The sequence below is a fragment of the Nomia melanderi genome, chromosome 12 (assembly GCF_051020985.1).
Source record: "Nomia melanderi isolate GNS246 chromosome 12, iyNomMela1, whole genome shotgun sequence".
NCBI lineage: Eukaryota > Metazoa > Arthropoda > Insecta > Hymenoptera > Halictidae > Nomia > Nomia melanderi.
This window is the reverse complement of record NC_135010.1, coordinates 14,813,659-14,833,346: the sequence shown is the minus strand read 5'-3', so window position 1 is coordinate 14,833,346 and position 19,688 is coordinate 14,813,659. Positions and strand designations below refer to the sequence as shown.

General features: G+C 50.6%; 1 protein-coding gene across 3 annotated transcripts in view; it reads right to left on the bottom strand.

Annotated features, from left to right (window-relative positions):
* The window catches only part of pum (pumilio), a 110,297-nt gene extending 91,059 nt beyond the window's left edge, over nucleotides 1–19,238 (bottom strand). For 2 of the 3 annotated variants that reach the window (XM_031980045.2, XM_031980046.2), the window contains exons 1-5: nucleotides 19,095–19,238; nucleotides 18,118–18,339; nucleotides 17,906–18,034; nucleotides 17,592–17,714; nucleotides 834–966 (exon numbers count right to left, since the gene is read on the bottom strand). In XM_031980045.2, the coding sequence (XP_031835905.1) occupies nucleotides 834–966; nucleotides 17,592–17,714; nucleotides 17,906–18,034; nucleotides 18,118–18,339; nucleotides 19,095–19,190 (703 nt within the window). In that variant the 5' untranslated portion in view covers nucleotides 19,191–19,238. Of the gene's footprint in view, nucleotides 1–833; nucleotides 967–15,660; nucleotides 16,779–17,591; nucleotides 17,715–17,905; nucleotides 18,035–18,117; nucleotides 18,340–19,094 lie in introns of those variants that run through there. The other variant, XM_076372714.1, reaches the window with a different exon arrangement.
* Nucleotides 19,239–19,688: the final 450 nt, after the last annotated feature.

The following is a 19,688-nucleotide window of genomic DNA, read 5'->3' as shown; positions in this document are numbered from 1 at the left end:
CCCGGCCCGATTGTTCAATGAGCCGCGCGCGTTTCCGCGACGTTCCTCGAGCCGCGAGACACCGTTCCGATGAAAGTAAGATGCAACTGGGACCTGCGTCACGATCGCGGGCGCACGGTGTCCAGGTAATCGTGCGAGAGAATGGAAAACTCAATCTTTGGACGAGATGCAGCGAACGTTGACACTGCAATTATCGGATTACACGGGCAACGGATGCTCCTCTGACAAATTATTCTACAAGAAAGTCGGACATCGATTCGACCGGTGATTCCAGTGTTAGCAATATCGAAACGAAAAAGGAAATCCCCGGATGGAAACTGTTACTTCCACGGAACAGAGTGTCCATTCATAGATGACCGTATGCACTCAGTGTAGTTACGCAGTTCGCGCGAGCATTCGAAATAGATTTTCCCAGAATCAAGCGTGAAACCAATAAATGTTATTCTAGACTTTCCACCGACTTTTTCTTAACCCCTCGGCTACCGTTGGCGCCCGTGGAATGTTATCGACAATAACTGCAGCGAAGCTAAGATTTGACGCGAGTAAAGTCTAATTCAACTACTTCCGTTAGTCGTATATTCTATAAATGTGATTATCGTAGGATGATTTAATTTAGTTCGATTCAGTGTCTCGATGGTTTCGATACAGTTTCACAGAAATACGCGTCCGCGCAACATGTTGCCGTAGCCGAAGGGTTAAAGAATCATCGGATTCTCGGTTGCACTGATACCGGCGAGGGGCGCCCCGTGCAAACCGGAATTTCTCGGAAGCATCCTGCGCGCGAGTGGACTTGCCTCGCGGCGGAAAATTCCAGTAACGCGTAACATCTGTACCTGAGGTGCTCCAGGTAGAATCTCGCCACATCTGGTGGTCGCCCAGGTGAAGTATCCCACCGCCTTTTACACCCCCTTCGTCCTTGGAGCCGCCCTCGTCCACGCCCCAGAGCTTTTTTGCCGAGGGAGCGATCTGAAACAATAGAAGAAAACGGGTCGTGAGTGGTCTGGCCGGGTCGGTGAACACACATTTTCAGGCGCCGACACGAAACTCCCGGGAGCTCGCTCGCGTCCAAAGGTACCAAGTACGAACGATCCCATTAATTACGCTAACGAGCCGCAGATCCGCTCGAAATTAGCGTGTCTTGCGTGCACGGTCGATCATCGAACTTGATACGGCGCGCATTAACAACTGCGCCTTACGAATTATTGTCTTCCCCTGCGAGTCGAGTGCAATTCAATCCCACCCTCTCGCCGAGGAAACGGCCACACACCAGAGAGGTAATCAGGTACTACGATACTCTTTAAAGTTTCCTGACGCTGGAACTACTAGTTGGATCAAAATGACTAACCTCTGAATTCTTCTCTCGCAACGGTTAAAAAGGTTGATCAAAGGAACTGATTCAGCGATGCCTAAACATAGGTCTATAAAGTCTGAAAATAGACATTGAACTCCTTGGTTACCGCTAGTTTAATTGTACTGTTAGCGCCCATAGGCAGCCGCGGAATATGTAATTACTTCGATTCAGTGTTTTCATGGTTTCAATACACTTCGTTAGAAACATACGTGGACGCAACATCCTAAAGAGCTAAAAAGCCCACTTCAAGTGCCCGCCAGTGTAAATGAATCTACAATCGAGCCCCGTGCAAACGCTCCCCGACGAAGACAAATATTTGAAACACTTTCACGTCTCATTCCCAGATCCAGCGGATAGGCCTCCGAAAATGAAACCCTCCGGAGGAGCTTATCTAGCGGACCCCATCCCAAACGTGATCGGAATTCAAAGGGTGACTAACCAAGCCTCGATTTAGTTCCACTATTAAATACCTTTCGTTCTCCGACAGTCACCCCTGCTCTCCACGTTCCCCATTATTTTTCTAGCCGAAAGCCCGGGCAATCTCCAGGCAGCGGCGACCGAGCTGCCCGCACGGTGGCAACGCGTCGCAGAATCCCGGTTGATCCGAGGCGAAAGATTCACGCGAGATCGGCGATCGAGGATCGCGGTGACCCCCGAACGCTCCCGCTGCACTGTTCCCCGACCTCGCCTAACTCTGGAGGTCAGTGACGTAACCGGCAGTCGATCGGGTGGGGATGGAGGGAAGCGTGCACGGAGATTGCGGGATCCTAGATGCAGGTATACTACTGGTGCACGCGCGACGCCGACAGTGCAGGCCGGCCGAGAGAGTCCTCCGGTGCATTCCCGTCCGCATTGTCGCCCCGGCCAGCCGCGGATCGTTAAGCGGAAGCACCGACTCGATTACACGGACGCGGCCGGGCCGACCCGGGTCTCTCTTTCAAGTTCCCTTCTTTTCATCGGGCTCTATTCACCGGGAGAGCCCGAATCGCGCGGCTCCCGATAAACGTTCCGATCGAACGTTCGTTCCAGCGGCTAACTAGGGGATTAGCTTATTAACTTCTCGCATCTCCCGGCCCCGCTCTCGCGCGCCCATGCTCGTCCACGTGCACGCCGCGCACGGAGAGACCCCGTTGGTCTCGCCGCATAGATAATTGCGAGTATGGATCTCCCTTTCGAGCTAGACCCAGTGGAACGCGATGAATTATTGAGACGTCCGCGACCAATCACGCGCCGCTACGTCCCTTCGCGTTACCCGGTCTACAATTACTCGATTCACTTCCATCGCGGCTTCCACGAAGGAATCCCCCGCGTATCGCAACGTGACGCGGAAACGTGTCGCGGCGATAACCGACGCGGACGACCCTTTCGCTTCGGAGCTGTCTCTCTTTCTGATTATGCACCACCCCCTCGGGAAATGTTCGGTATCCCGCTGAACATCTGTATTTTCTTTGGTCGCCGAATGAATGCGACGCTTGGATATTCGTGGAATCGACGTTGCATTCGAGAACCCGTCAACTCGGTGATAACCAACCCTTTGCGAACGAGAGATTTCAAACCGTGGAGCACGGTTTCTATAAAGGATTGAATTGTTTATCGAGATGAAATGCCAGAAGAGAACAGACCACGCATCAATCTCTCGTTACTCGAATAATGAAATCGTTCGTTCGACTTCAGATATGGAAGCTCCGCATTATTATATTGCCCAAATTGGTCTCGCGTCGCGCAAAGAGGATTAACCGTAGATATCACTTTCAATGAAATACAGTCGCTCGTCTATGATTAAAAGCCCTGTTGCTATACCCGTAATATTCATCCGTAGATTGCACACGCTACGCGGCGTGCGTAATTTTTTTCGTCCGGCCCACGAGTACAACTCGTTGCCTCTTGCGTTCTCCGCAGCCTCATATTAGCGTGACTGATTAAATATTCGCGGCGCGACCTTAGGGTCGTGATCGGCCGTGACTCATCCGGCGGCCACGTAAGAACGAGAAGCGAGAAGGGCGCGCGAATCCGACGCCGGAAGATTTCACGTTTGCGCGCGTCGAAGGAGACGAGAGAGGCCCCGGCGGCCGGCGCGGCGGTGCCCTCGCGGGCGCACGCGATATTTATATTTTATTGATCATGCGAACGATATCACGTACAATGGCACGTGCGTCATGCGCCGAGTAGGTGTACCGGGCTCGAACACATCGAACCCGGCGACGTATCGAGCGCGGCCACGAGAGAGCTGTTTATCGCTCGCGGGCCGCGCCGCTTAATTGTGTCTCACGCCGCGGAGTAACGTGAGCGGACATCCTTTGCAACAAATTCCCGGCGCTTATCGCGCGGCCGCCTCGAAAACCCACGGCAGAACGCGATAACGCCGTTTTTCCTTGGCACAGATCCCGGCAACGAATTGCCCGCTGCGATCTAGGAAAAATCAGATCGACCCTGTCGTCACGCGAAACGATTATATTTGTCTACCCCCTGGCAGAGAACACGATGGAAGGCGAACCTTCAACCCTTTTGAGACTGTCGTCGTCACTTCGACATCGAGGTTCCATATTTAGAACGCGAAGTTGCGAAGGAATAATTCGACTCTTCGAACAACGAGAGACGAGTCCGCATACGAAGCCCGTTTAGTAGTATCTTAACGTTTCATCTGCTATTAATATAAAGTTGGAACTATTAATATAACGTAGCGTCGTTCGCTAAGCAACTTGTTAGAAAGCTTTCGCGAGCAGTTAAGCAGTAGAAGCTCCGAACGCGTATCGTACCGCGGCAAAGTATTTCCCCGAACGGCGGGTATACCCGAGGATCGAAAAACGTTCGAGCGCCGACGTCTCAGCGCGAAAGCTTACCGGACGACGAGGATAGGCTGAGGCACAAAGAGAGAGAAAGGGAGAGAAAGAGGCAACATTTCGTGGCCCGATTGCTCGCGAGACTTGTACGCACGTCTTTTCACCTAGATCGACAAATCGGCGGATAAAAGGGAACCGAGGAGGGGAAAAAATCGAACGAGTCGCGCGGGTTTAGAAACCGGTTAGAAATCCCACGGGTGAAAACACCGGCTGAAAGAGGCGGCCTGGCTCCGCGTGCGCCGTGATTCGCGTGTCAAGTTGGAAAGCGAATCTTCGCTCGCCTCGTCCTACGCAGCGAGCTTCTTCGTCTTCCCTTCGCTCGTTTTTATTTTCATGCTTCTCCTCTTGCGCTTCCTTTTTTCGAAACCGCTTCGAGAGAGCCCGGCTCGCGCGCTCGCTCGCGGTCGCGCGCGCGCCGCTCTCTCCTCTGGAATTCTTGAAAATTGCCGCGACTTAAGGACGATCGTAATAAGAATAACGTCTGCGTTACGTAACGAGCCGAGGAAACTGAAACGAGTTTTACACCGGCGTTTGTACCCGGCGAGCCCTGCCGGATTGCCCCCGCTGGTTCGCCGCGCGTCTGCATCGTTGTCGCTCTCTCGTTACGACGCTACCCACTCTAGGGTCTCTCCGGCGAACGTGCAACGAGGACGAGCCGCGTTTCCGTTCTCGGAATCGACGCGTTTCTCGCTCGCCGCGGGTTTCCACCTTGCGGGCGACAAAGAAATACCGTGACACGCCGGGGCCGAGATTAACCCCTTAACTGTCGAGCCCAGTGACGTATACGGGCACGACGGATAAAAGAGAAGCGATACGAAACCTGATTGATCGCCTGAAATTCGGGAGTGAGGGGCAGTTTGTTGTGTGAAACGGGAAACTTTCGTTGGGAATCAAATACCGACGAATTCGTGTTACAGGGTCAAATCCTAAATAGACATTAATTGGAATGTATTGAAGTTAATTTCCAGTGGTGTCTTATAAACGTCGATTGTCTAGTCGCGTTAGGCATGCTCGATTGTTTCGAAATATATCACTGTACACGAAACTATGAATAAATCAGCGTACATATCCGTGTGAAACAGGTAAAAACAAAGTGGCTCGCACGCGACTTAGTCAAATCTCTAAATTAAATTCCAGCGCAAGAGGTTAAATCGAATTTGAGAACAGCGGGCTTTCCAGCGGCGTTCGCGCGATGCTCGAGATAAGATAGAATCTTATGGATACCAGGCCCGAATCGATATCTCCGGTGTACGGCTTGCTAATTTCCTTTGGATTCGACGCGTGTCGTCGTCACGCGATGCATCCCGGATTTGCCACCCCCCTTCCCGATAAAAAGGTTTCCGTGCCGTGAAGACGCGCTCGATCCGTCGCGTCTTTCGACTCGCGGCCAATGGAACGCGATTTTCGAACGTAACACTGCGAAAGCTGGGGCTGAAGCTAATACTCGTTAATACTTACGGCTCGAAGCATCGCAACGATTTTCTACAGAGTTCATCCACTCTCGATGTTTCCAGGAACAGTACAGAGAACTATACAATAAACGCTCGTAAATCTACTGGTAAACACTTGAACTAGATGAATAAAACATCGTTCGCCGATCACCGTTCCAGCTTCCGATGCGAAACTTGGCAATCGAGGCTGCCTAGGATTCACGAATTCGTATTGAACTTGATCGCATCGCTAACGAAAGGTTCGGCAAGGTAAGGGTAAGGTTCGGTCAACCGGGGGCGATACGCCGTGAGTATCGACCGCGTCGCCGGCCGGCAGAGAGACGCTTTTGCACGTCGAGCCACGGTTACGGGGCGAAAGAGACGGGGAAGAGGACCGAAAACCGTGGCGTACCGAACGGAGAGGGAGACGACAACCCATCGTCGACTTTCTCGTTCCTGGAACGGCGGAACGAGGAGGGGACTCCCCGATATAATAATCCATTTCCACGGATTAACTGATAGGTACATCCTCGTGCATCCTGGCTGCGCCGGTACGTTAACGAGCGCGGCCAATGTGTAGGTACTATCGACGAATCAATTTAGAGAAAGTCTCCGGGAATCTCTAGTTCCTCTCCTGAATAACTAATGGCGAGGGGAGCCGAAAATATGGAATATTCCGTCGCCGATGGAATGACGCCGCGCGCGGCGCGGTCGGATGGCTGCGAGACGGATAGCCGGAAGCTATTTCGCTTTCGTTGAATTTGCGAGTGTGTCTGGGGGTTGGCGCCGAGGCCTTGACGAACGCGTGCGAACCACCCACTATCGTACCACTCGATTGATTTTTTTTAACCGCTATCGACGCATCTAGCAGCTTTCCGGTGACGTAACGCGCGTGTTGCAACTGGTTTTCGATCGTGCAGTCGGCTACCTGTCTAAACTTTTCAACTTAAACGGATAAGGGTCCGTGATTAACGACGGAAGATGGTTCATGAGAATGCAATTAACTCTTTAACAGCGCCTTTAGGCGCCGTTCATTCGTTTTAGACGACAGCCTAACAATGTACATTAACTCGTTCACCTACCGAGTGCATCATACGCTTCCCGCTTAGAATTTTACCACAAAAATGGAATATCATTCTTATAAATTGTATCTTCATACTTCGATTCATTACGCGTTAAATTCAGATACATTCGAAATACAACGAAGTCACTCGCGTTGGGAATCCTAAACGCTTCCCCAGCCACGAAGCGGTCGAATCATCGCGAGACGCACTTCGAGGAAGCTTAGGGCAACCCTATCGGGCCAGTTACCAGGAATCCGCGAATGCTCTGCGTCTCGTCGCGCAGTCTTTCGCGTTTCCAGTCCAAAGGCCGGGTCAAAGGTGACCCAGTATCGTTTGAGCGACAGTTAAAGGGGCGAGAGTGGCGCGCGGCAGACGCAGTCGCCCCCGACCGGCGGTCCCAAAGCGCGCGATCTTTTTGTTCCGCGGTACGTTTGTAACAGGTGCCTTCTAACGAAGGCAGAGGCTTCCGCAACAATAGTCCCCGGTGATCCGGCGCGTTCGTTAGGCGAACGAGCCGGCCGCGTACGTTAGCGTCCCGTGTCTCGGAACCGGTCAGCGAAAATTTTTGCGCGTTCAGCGGGCAGAAGGGAATGTAGAGCCGGACCGGGGAGGGAAGAAGAAAATCGACGGAAAAAAAATCAAGGGAGGAAAGAAGAGAGCGGCAAGTGGAAAAGGAAAGACACGAAGCGGACGCGGTCTGGTGTAGCCTGCCGTTCGCTAGACGAGGGAGGCGATATAGTTCTATCCTCGGAGCCGTCCAGCCGGCAGCAGAAGCACTTTTGCACGTTGGCCGCGGAGGAGAGGAAAACAGAGACGGCTAGGGGGAAAAAACGAGGGTGCGCTGGAGAGAGCGAGATAGAGAGCTCGGAAGACCGACGGGGCGAGGAGGGGGGAAAGGTACCGAGAATGAGAGACGAGACGAGACGAGACGAGACGAAAGAGAGTACACACCGAGCCCTCTCTTTCATTGAACAAAGCGAACGCTAGCCTCGCTCGCTTGTGTACCCCCTAAAGCCCTGCCCTACCAGACGTCCAAGCTTCTCCCCGCCAGACGACCAGGCTTGCACCCCACCACCGAGGCAACCGCCGATTCCCCTACTCGCCCCGCACACCCACGAGGTTCTGCCCCCACCACGGCTGGCGAACGGCAGCGTGGACGTCGTCGCTAAACTGCCACGGGGCCACCGACCCCTCCCCAGGCCCCTCGGCCTCGGGTCACGGCCACTGTCCTCGCGGAGAATCAACGGCAGGCACGAGGGAGGCGAACCCTGCTTTTGCTTGCTTGCTTGCCTGCCTGCCTGCCTGCTTGCCTGCTCGCCCGTTCGCCTGCCTTGCCTGCCTGGTTGCTCGCTAGCTTCCTTGCTCGCGTCTCCGGCGCTCTCTCTTTCCTCATCGAACCCTCCGACGAACCTTCCTTCCTCTGCGTAGTACCCTCTTTCGTCTCTTTCTCCGTGGCCCGCCGATGCGTGCGCGCGCCTGCGTGAACAAATGCGTGCGCAAGAGCCAAGCGTTGGGGAACCACCGCTAGGATAGGGGTAGTTTCTGTTTTGTTGTCCGAGCGACCGTCTTCTTTCTTTGCCCTTCGCGTTTGACTTGAGCGCGCTGCGGGAACTTCGCTCGGTCGTTGGCGAGGCACGGTGAGGTCGCGAGATTGGCTGGACGGGTAAACATGTTTTAAGGGATAGATGGAAATTGACGCGATCCGCTTTCGAATTCTATTCGGCACTGATTCTATAGAATTCGGGTTCTAACCCTTTGCGCTCGAAGGTTCTTCGGTGGGAACAGCTGACATTTTCTGATCGGATCCGGATGATACTTGTTTTCCTTCAAACTGACTCGAAGAGACATCGCACGTAAATTAAGGGACGATGGTTTATTTCGATACTTCGTGTATCGATCCGTTGCACGAGGCTCAGTGTTATGTAGACTTTATAGTTTCGCTAGATTAGATCAAACGGTGACTGAGAGTCGCAGTACAAAGGGCTAAATTTAAGCTGCACTAACCGTACCTCGATCATATTCGAGAGCCCCCGATTTCTTTTATCGAAATTGTATCGGTAAAATGGGACCCAAGCAGTGGGATCGACCGAACGTGGGAATATTAATGGGGGACGTTAGATGAATGAAGGGTAGCCGTAATTGCCGTGGGCGGGACCCGGCCAGCGGCTAGATCGATGACTATCGGCCTTATGACACTGGCAACGCCGCTGTCACGGTAGCGTTCTCCGAGACCTATGGAAATGAATTTCTCCTTCGCGTAATACCCGCCGGTGGCCGCGCGATGACGATTCCGCGAGCGTGACCGATGCGTTTAGGTTCAACGACACGCGCGCGTCACGTCACATGTACAAGTCACGGCGCGATACGTCACCGCGCCGCGGCTGAAACGACGGAACACGATGTCAGATGATCGACGACGACGACGACGACGCGAACTTTCCACTGGCGGAGAGCGGAATCGATGTCGCGAGAAAAAAACCACCCCCTCGCGACGCGACAACGGTCTCAACGACGAAGACGATCAAGCACGAGCTGAATGAACAGGAATGACCCCGTGATTTTATAAGTTCCACGGGGATCGAGACACTTCAACCCCCTATAAGATCGAGTCAGACCTAGCGGAGGCTTCAAATTGAATTTAGTAATTATCAGATTTATTCGCATCGATCGAGGGGAACGCGGCACTTCGCTGCGAACAGTTGTCGCTAGAGCCGTACAGTGGAATTGATTGGCATTAATTTCTTCTTTTATAGAAAGTAGGAATGCTATCGAGATTTCTGTGAACCTATTCGATGCCGGGTTTACGGTCGTTTGAACAATTTATTCTATTGTTACCAGAGAAATCGATGATCGTTCATTCGGATCTTGCGAGTTAGAGGTTCCGTCGAAATCTACCGAACAATTAATCAATCAGTCAATTAAAAAGATCACAGGAGGAAATAGCAAATTGCTAATAGAAAATCGATGTTTCGAGAGCAATGCCCCGCTTTTACGATCGTTAGAGCATCCAGATTTTCATGGAGGCTGTAAAATCGGAGGCATTAATTCCCCGTTCGAGCCACGAATACGTTCCGCCGTCTCTCCCTTCCGCCCCAGCGTCCGCCGAAAAAGGGACGCGGAAGCTCGATCGACTTTTCTCGTTCCATGCTAATCGTGCCCTTTCCACCCGACGACGACGACGATCGACGTCCCCGCAAATTCACCGTCTGCCGCTCGAGCTACGGCTTCCAATTCTACGCGAAGTGAAAGTCTCGAATCAGAGAAACCGATTACACGATACGAAAACGATTACGTCGGGCATTCGCGTAACGATTCGCCTCGCGTTACGAGCGCATCCGACTCATCCGGTTTGCGCGACGAAAATCATCGACAGCAATTTCTCCCTTGATGCTGTTGTTCCCTGCCACGTGCACTGTTTCCGATTCTAATTCGAATCTATTCGAAATTCCCTTGTCCTAACGATAGATTTTCCTGAAAATCAATTGACCGGTTCGCGAGACTGAAAAAATCACAGCAACCCCGATGGAACGAAGCAACTGCGGATGTAACGCGATTCTTCGCGCGCAATCATCGAAATGCGCAACGTTAATTACAACGCGCTTCCCGAATCGAGTAACGGCGGCCAGTTTATGCAACCCCGATCCGCTATTCATTTATTCTAAATAACAGTGAGAAGTCGAGTCGTCCCTCGCCGGGTCTCCAATCGGCGACAAACTATCGATTATCGATGGCGCTTTGCGTAAGTTCACTGACATATAAGCCGAAGTCAATAAACATCCCCGCCGGCGTTTGCAAACACCCCCTTTTTCCGCGTTTTTCGATTCCCGGCCATCTCCGCGAGGATTCCGCCGTCTCCGCGTAATATCGTCCCTTTAAATAATGCTCCGGAAGCGTTCTTTCCGAACCGGTAACGTCACCGGCTAAACCGGAAACCAGTTTCGATGTTCTTTTGTCGCGAATAGAGCGCGATAACGCGGAACGGCGTAGGTGTGCGCGAGTCTCTCGGCTCGGCGCGCCGTGTGTCCCCCGGCCGATCGCAGCTGCCGGCCAGAACGTTGGCCGTGATTCAAATCCGAATATTTTCCCGGCGGTTGTTTGCTTTTCCCGTGAGTCTCGACCTTCCGAGAGAAAATATCTCGGCGTCTCTCGATGGGAACGCTGCTCCTTCCCCGATACGCGCTCTCGCCGCGAGCGTTACACGCTGACTTTTTAATGAGCTCTTGAAAGATTCTAGCGGTCCAGCGGATATTAACAGCAAAGTAGCAGCGAGTCCTTTACACGCTGCTAATTTTTTTAGCGGCACTTCAACCGCTCGCTCGATGGTCCCGCTTTTTTCCCCGATATCCCGCCGTTTCCTTCTGTGAACCGCTCGCAAGAGCGTTTCGAGGGCGAAGCTTAAAATGTTGCGTCCATTTTTAGAGGCCTCGTAAAGCGGAGACGGTAAAAGCTAGAGGCGAATCCGGCGTATCGATTAAAAGCAGGAAACGCGGAATTGGAAACTGATTTTCTCAATGATACCGTTTTACGAGGTTTCCACCCTCCTCGTCGCGGCTATTCGAATCGTAGATCGGCCCGCGATTTATCGAAGGATCGTTCGGCCGGCTCGTGCTCGTTAGCTTTCCTCGTCAATTCGAGGGAGCCGCGTGCTTCCTGGCCGCGGAACGAGCAGCTAAAGCCCGCGATAACTCGCGAGGAAACGATAAAAGAGGAATGGTCGGATTGACCGCGAACGGCCACGGAAAGAAGGCTAGGCCTAGTCCCGGCTGGAAACGGGACCAGCGATAACGGCCGCGGATGCGATGCAATCGGGAAACGACACTGATCTTGTGTAACGACTATCGCGCGGAGAGGCCCCACGAGCAACCGTAGGCGTTAACTGCATAACTACCCGTAACCATCTGTTACCGGCGACTCGAGAAGAGAAAGTTCGCTGCAACGAGGTGACACTCGATATTTTTCTGTTGTAACGGAACACAGAGACGCCTCCTCTCCAGGCGCGGAGCATCCTGACCTCCCGCGAGATTAATGCCACCGGGTCCTGGAGCGCCTCGAGAAACCTCGCGCGCCTTCTTCGCGACAAGTTTAACGTATCGCGCGTGCCAGCCGGAGAACGTTGCAAAAGTAACGAAACGACGGTCTCTCGATTATCCTTCGTAATCACTGACTAATAGTTAAGGATCGCTTCACCGTTCGAGTGGCAAGTTATTTTCATTTCTCTTTGTGTAAAAATAGGAAAGCGTAATTCAGTTTCTAAATTGAAACCAAAGAACCGCGACTGCGCCGGTTGGCACGCTTCGACCGGGTTTTCGCAAAAACCCGAGGCAGCCGAACGGTTAATGAGTCTTGGGAGAAGCCGGGTTCAAAGGGGCCCGGTCGGCGCAGGTGTTAAACAGACCTCGAACAAAGGAGTGCCATACAAGAAGACGTCTCCGAGTGAAACGCGACGGAATTTCGAAACGCCTCGAACGCACGGGCGACTGAAAACACTGGGAAAAGGATGACGCGGCTAATGGAAGAGGTTTCTACGACAAGTAAGGTCAACCCTGAACCTCCAAGTGGCCAGTACAGGAGAACAGTGAGTCACGCGAATCAATATCCCACCGACTCACTATTTCTATTGGCGCGAAAGCGGCGGGAGGACAGAAGTGCGCCCGAATAAACGGCACTCGTTCCCAGCGATCTCGCCGATCGTTCGATCGTTCGATCGTTCGATCGCTCGGGCCGGGCCGGACCGGGCGCGGTTCCGGAGCGAGGAAATTTCCTTTCGCCGGAAACCCGTCGCGGAAACGTTCCCACCGGCACCGACTCCGAAACACCGCGACCGATCCGAGCGGCGGACCGAGTAAAATGGCGGCTGAAAAGCGCGTCGAGGGTTCCCTTTCGATGGCCGCGACGCGAAACGGGAAGCGTCGCCGGCCCCGGCGAAATAAAACGGGAATAAAAGGCGGGAGAGAGGAGAGACAGCGATTTGCGCCCCGTTCCAAGCGGCCAGCGGGACCGGGCGTCGAGCATTTTCGACGCGCGCTCGCACGCACACGCGTGTCACGGTTCACGGTTGCCCGTAGAAAAGGACCCTGACAGTGTTTCAATCGATTAGCGCGCAACCGAAGGGAGGACCACCGGCGAGAGGGGAATCGTATGCAAAACACAAAGCCGTATAAATTTAAATGGCTCCGGTCCAAACGAATAACCGCCGCCGCCGCCGCCGACGCCGACGCCTGTCGCCCCATCGGCGAGGGGCGAAGACGCGGAACGCGGAATTACGGGGCGAAAAGTCGCGGGGACAATGGACGCGCCTGATTGATCGCGGGAGAAAGGGATTCGCTCGCGAGCAACAACACAGGACGACAAAATTGCGGGAAAATCATATCGATACTCGAATTGTATCGGGTGGCAAAGGAACAGTGCAATCCGATCGCGCGGAGACCAAGATGGCCACCGATTTCCGCGATCGTTGGTTCGACTATCGCGATTACGAAGTTGTAGTCGTGAATTACGGGGAGAAACCTTCCAATTCGATGGTCACGGTTTCCTTATAGTCGTTACGGAGTTTCACTGTGGAGAACGCGTGCGTTTACGCTGCTTTCCGATAACGGAGATCGTAAAAGTTGGGGAAATTTCGTTGAGACAGGGAGGCAGGAAGCGTCCGCGGGCTCTTTGTCCTGCAGTAGTGCGCGTGGATGCGCAGAACCTTAAACAACGATATCGCGAAACGGAAAACATATGACTTAAGGCGCTCTGCCTTAGAACCGCAGATATGTGCGTCGTTTGGAGGCGACGTGTTCACCTAAACAACGCGAACGTTCCCTGATACCGGCGTGCAATGCTCGCTCGCTCGCTCGCTCGCGTGCGAAACGGGGATGGAGGTTAAAAGGATGGAGAGAGAGTGCGAGAGAAGGAGGGATGCAAGGATCGAGAGGGGGAACGAGGAGGGAGAGAGAGAGAGAGAAGGATGGGGAAAGGACAAAACTCCGGGCGTTTCACTGGATAGAGTTCGAGGACGTAAACAATGGAGAAAAGGACGGGGAAACGGAGCGGTGCAAGGATTCGAGCTTGCTCGTCTAGATACATATTTTTTCTATGGCCGGACGCAGCAGCGCTCCAAGGATCCCAAATTGAGTCGTAGCCTCGAGCAGGCTCTCTTTTCTCCCCCCCTGCCGCGATTTGAGCGCGACTAACGCGATGCTAACGCTACGAATTACTTAATCGAGTATTTTGTAATAAGGTGATTCGACCGTCGACGATTATCATGGGGAAACACTTATCGGGTATCTTCGACATCGTCGTGTAAATGGCAGGGGAATTATTCTGTGTGAAATCTATGTGAAAAATAGAATAGATATGGAATAGAGTTGAGCAATATTTTTGTTCGCGACTCGTCATGCTTGTTATTAACATCAGTGGAAACTTTCGGAACCGTTCAAGAATAATTCTGTGACGAGGAAATTTTATTTGATATTCCTGACTCATTTTTCTATGTAACATTACGTTGTCTGCTTGCGTATATCATTATGGAAGACAAAAGACGGACGGATACGAAAATCCAGCAGCTTTCGCGGTTAAGGTAGAAGGCAACACTAATGGATTCGTTGTTTTATTACAAGGTTAAGCGAGTTCGGAGACCTGATTGGCTGAATAACCATCGTAGACACCTCCGTGCGACCGAGCTGCTCGCACAAATAATTCTACTCACGATCACGATCAGCTACTCTTCGGTAGGTTTAATGATCGACTGCGATACGAACACACACGAAACCTATTACAAGCTGTACAGCGACTTATTAAATTTTTTCTTTATCAGCGATATCGATATGATTTATTCGCTGCCTATTTCAACCTTGCCGTGCACTGATCTGTCTTCTCGGTTGAGAATTATTGTGAAAATAATTGAAAATAATGAAGAAATTCGCTTTAGGGGTTTTTGTAAGGTTGTAAGTCATTAGCATCGGCTACCGGACATTGCTAGGGTATAAACGAAGGATAAAAATCATAGCGCGAGATTAATAATAATTGAAATTTTGGAGAGACGCGAGATAAATTACGATCGAATCGTAAACAATGATTTTCGGGAATAAAACCAGTTTTATCCATCATCGACGGCGACGCGACGCGAGATCTAGACGGCTCGCGGACGTAAACAAACAGAAACGTCGCGTCCATCTTTGCGGCGTCCCGGGGTACACAAGGAAAAAATTAATAAATATTGAACGCTCGGAGTTCCGTTCACCGTCTCCTGTCACAGAACGTGTATTTTTTGTCCATGTAAATAAACGGAACACCCAGTAGAGTAAAATCAAGGTGACACAGAAAAATGGTTACCTTGAGAGCAGCGGGGTCCGACGAAAAGCAACAAAGACGGACGATTTATTTTGAATTCTAACGAGTCCGGGAATTTCGGCAAACACGGTAAATAACGACAGGTTAAAGACACGCTTTGACAGATGACGCGATCCGCGAAAATTCATACACGAAGCCCGTCCACGTTTTCCGTCCGAGTTTTTGACGCGCTAAAAATGAACCGGTGCTTCGGGATTTCCCTCGGAGCACGTCCCCGCGAAAACCGCGGAAAACAAAATACGAAGAGATACGGGACGAAAATACCCTGTGACAAGCGTAACGTGTCATATTCCGTAGGTGTACGGACGCCAACGGAAAGGACAGGTATGTAGCGCAGAATGCCTGACGAATTCGTCAGACGCTACTTTCATAAAGGGAGAGAAAAAGAAATAAATAACGATTCCATTCGAATCGCGGTACGCGAGAAATGTCAACGACCACGGCGAGCCACTCGAGTGGCCCGACTCGAGCGTCGTAAACATGGAGGTTTCTGTGGCGAAGTAAAAAAAAAAAGGTGTTCGAAACATAACCTATAAAATTGGCAAACCTCGGCGAGACGCGTGCACCGAGAACCGCGTCGGAGCACGGGGGAGCCGTGCGAACCGTGGAAAGAGAGAAATGTATGGAAAAACAAATACCATGTCGGCCCCCAAATCCTTCATGTCGCAGTAGAGGAAAAGATCCCCCGGTGGTTTCATCCAGTCGCCTGTGCTCGTGCCCGCTCCCTGGCCGTACCCTACACCGAAACTCTCCACCGTCTCCAAGGTACCCTCGGCACGGCGCGTCACCTCCGAGAGATTCACCGTTAACCCCGTGGTACACCGACAACGCGACGAAAAAATTCGACACACACTCTTTTGCACGCACTATCTCCGGTGGACGAGGCTATCTTGCTGGTAAAATCCGTGGAATTCCGTGTGCGTACGCGTCTCCCTCGGGGGAAACGAGAAGGCGGTAATCGTGCGTGTACGTATCGGCGTCGGGGCGCGGACGCCGATTCAGCCGGCACTGAATATAATACACACCACTCCCGGTTGTTTTCACGTTCGTTTTTCCTCTCCGAGCACACGGGGACAGACAGACAGGCGGGCAGACAGACGGACGGACTTCTCGCGGAACAGAGAACACCACACCGCCCCGTTCAACGATACGAAACACGGCACCACGGACGACAGTACGCGAGAGAGAAAGAGAGAGAAAGAAAAGCGTTCGGCCGCCTGTCAAACAGTTCGACACCTCCGGGTGCCTCGATGCTGCCACTGCTACCTATGCTCCTCTCTTCTTCCTCGTCCTCTTCCTCCTCCTCCTCCGCCTCGTCGTCGTCCTCCTCCTCCTCCTCCTCCTCCACCGCCACCGCCGCCGCCGCCGCCGCCGCCGCCGCCGCCGCTGCTGCTGCTGCTGCTGCTACCACTGCCGCCGCCGCCGCCGCCACCACCTCCTTTCTCCTCTCGCGCACTTTGCACACTCACTCCGCGAATACGCGTTTATTTACAGGAGGGAGCGAGTCGATTACCGCGTTCTTCGTTCGAAATTCACGTCCGTCCTGGCATATCGCGGGACGCGTCGTTATCGGGCGTTAAAATAACGCTCGGCGTCGTCACGATGCTTTTTACGTCTCCACGTCTCTCTTTCCTCTCGAATTTTCGTTAACCGGCCTCTCTCCTTCGACAGAGACTGCCCTCCTAACCGAAACAAAGAACGACGCTCGAGCCGAGCGCCCTCTGCCGTCGACCGTGCGAATCACAATGCGTTTCGCGAACACCGTCGACCAATCCACGCTCTCCTAACTCTTCTACCTTCTACGCTTCTACGACCTCTCACGGCGACCGGATGAAAATTTCATCGCACTTAATGAATGTACCTGACCCGACCCGACCAGGCCAGGCCAGGCCAGGCCAGGCCGGACCTGGCTCTACTTGTAAAATAATATTGCTTCGAACCTTTATTTGCTCGAGCTTTTATTATACCATGATCCTGCTTTTGAATCAAATTTGACCGTTACTCCCAGCGAATATACGCAGGTATAACTCGTATGATTGTAATGGATTGAATTGAACGTGATGCGAGTACACGTTTTTTACATTTTTTTTACAACTGAATCGTGAAGAGTGTCAGAGGCCAACGGCTTGTAACGTGTTAGAGGAATTTGTGATTTCTAATGTAGCCTAATTTTGACCCTGACACGATTTATGAGATATCTATGCTTCCAGCAGGCTTTCTATCTATTAGATTATTCGTTACGCGTATACGTAAGAATATTTAAATCTAACGGATATTACACATATCGCAGATTAACGGTGTATTATGTCATGAATTAATTTGGTTAGTTCTGAAATCAGCTGTGAATAAAATAATTGACATACTACTGAAATTTGGAGAAAATGTCATTCTGCATCATTTGTTATGCAGTATTAGAAATAATAAGTTTCGCGTGTAGATGGAGATTCATTTTGTATGTGCTGAATCTGATCAAATTGTACAGTGACATAATACTTCACTATTTACCACAAAAATATATCCTATAACTTTACTAGATACTACTAAAATTAGTGATGTTGGTTGTGCTTACCTGCCCATTTCTAAATTGTTGTTGTTGTTGTTGCTGCTGTTGATGATGAAAAAGAGCAACTTGTTGCTGAGCTGTTATTTGGTTGTTCAGATAGACCAAGTGTTCTGCTCCAGGTGCTCCACTCTATAAAATACAAACAAAATTTTATTTGAAAACATTTATATACAACAAAGTATTTCAATGTATATTTAAAATTATTTTAATGAAAAACAAAGTTGTAACACATTATAATAATCTCACTTATAAGTTATAATGTAGATTTTATTTCTTATAAAGTTTCATGTCAACAATTATGCAAGTTTACAACTACTCACTTTTAATTGCATGGGATGTATCTCATAAGGGAGATGAACATTGTTCATAGTTTGTAATCCCAGTTGTTGTGGTTGACTTTGCTGTGGTACGCTCAGTTTAGTGATAGGATATTTCCACTTTTCTGGGTTCTGTAAATCATTAAATTGCACAGTTAAATAAAACTCTTTATTATGTCATCAGAGGGAAATTCATTATAATTTAATATACTCACATTATCGATGATAGCATCATCTGCAAGAGCCCAGGCTCTTGGAGCTTGTTTCGTTTGAAAAGTTGAAGATTGGGCATTGAATTCTGGTTCAGTGGGTCGTTGAAACACGTAACCAACCATGGCATCGTCTTGTGTTCTACTCACTCCCATTTGATGTGTCTGGCCAGGTTGAATACGCATACTATCACCACCAGCCATTACTTGTCCGCATTGCTCTACATCCTGTTAACAACAAAAACAGCCATCATTGTTACAATGTCTATGAACCAAATAACACTTTATGCCTGCATAAACTATATGTAAACTATACGTGTATAGTATCAAAAGAGCTATAGATTGAACAAATGTCAGGTAAACATCTTTGTAGATCAAATATTACGTGTTACAATGAAACTCCAAAATAGTTCTATCTAATAATATTTATAATTAATATGAAGAACACAAACATTTATCTATGTCTTGTAAAGCAATAATAATGACTCAAGAAACAAATTCTTCACTGCGTTAAAACCTGTGCATTATTTGTTATTCGTAAGTACTAAAAGGAAACTGTTAAAGTAAACAATACTACTTCAATTTTGACATTACAATTGATAAAATAAATCTGAACAAAACATCTTTATTTCTATAGAATACTCTGCCATGATGGGTCAAACAAAGCACAAGCATATGTAATACTCATGCATATGCACAATAGAAAAAGTCCTCTCTCCTGTTTCAGCGAACAGAATAGAGTGCAGCTACATTGATTTGCAAAATCGTAACCGAAACGAATTACAAAACATACTAATACGATTGTGTAAACGTTCGAATTGACGTGCCACGGGCAAGAATCGCTTCTCTCCCCAACACACGTGAGATAGGTTATGATATTCCGAGCGCACATAAAAACTCTACTGTCAAGATAAAAATATCCGTGGAACGTGCGCCGACCTAGAAAAAGAGGAAAACAGAAAATCTGAAAAATAGGTGCGTACCGTGGGTATATGTCCGTTGGAGGAAGGATGGTGTAATTGCACAGAAGGTGCCGGTTCGCCTGCAGCACCAGCGCTACTCGCACCGAGCCACTTCATCGTTCTGTCAATCTGTACCGCTGCCACGGGCACGATCAACGACGATTCGACAGATAAGAGGAACCCTCACTGTGAAGGTTAGCTCGGTCAGAACCGGCGTCCGTAGCCAAAGGTAGAGATTGCCCGCTACGTCTGTTCCACGAGCATGTTCCGCGTGTGCGACCCTTAACAGTGCGGCATCTCTGCTGTTTCCACGACGACGATGCTGACAATGACGACGACAACGAGAATAATCACCCGCAGAGGAAACTTATTTATTACGAAGCCGCGGCCGAGAACGCCAGAGAGTACAGCAATGGCAGCTGGCCGCGAGCGGTGCTGCCGGATTTTTGACAACACTGCCGGACAATATGAAAAACGAAACGAGAAACACAAAGGGAACCGTCGAACGGGCGCAACTCACTCTCTAGTCTATTCGGCCTTTCGGGTTTTACCAAACGACACGACCACTCAACTGACGGGCCAACAAAACCGAGGGGATGTCGAACAAGAAAAAAA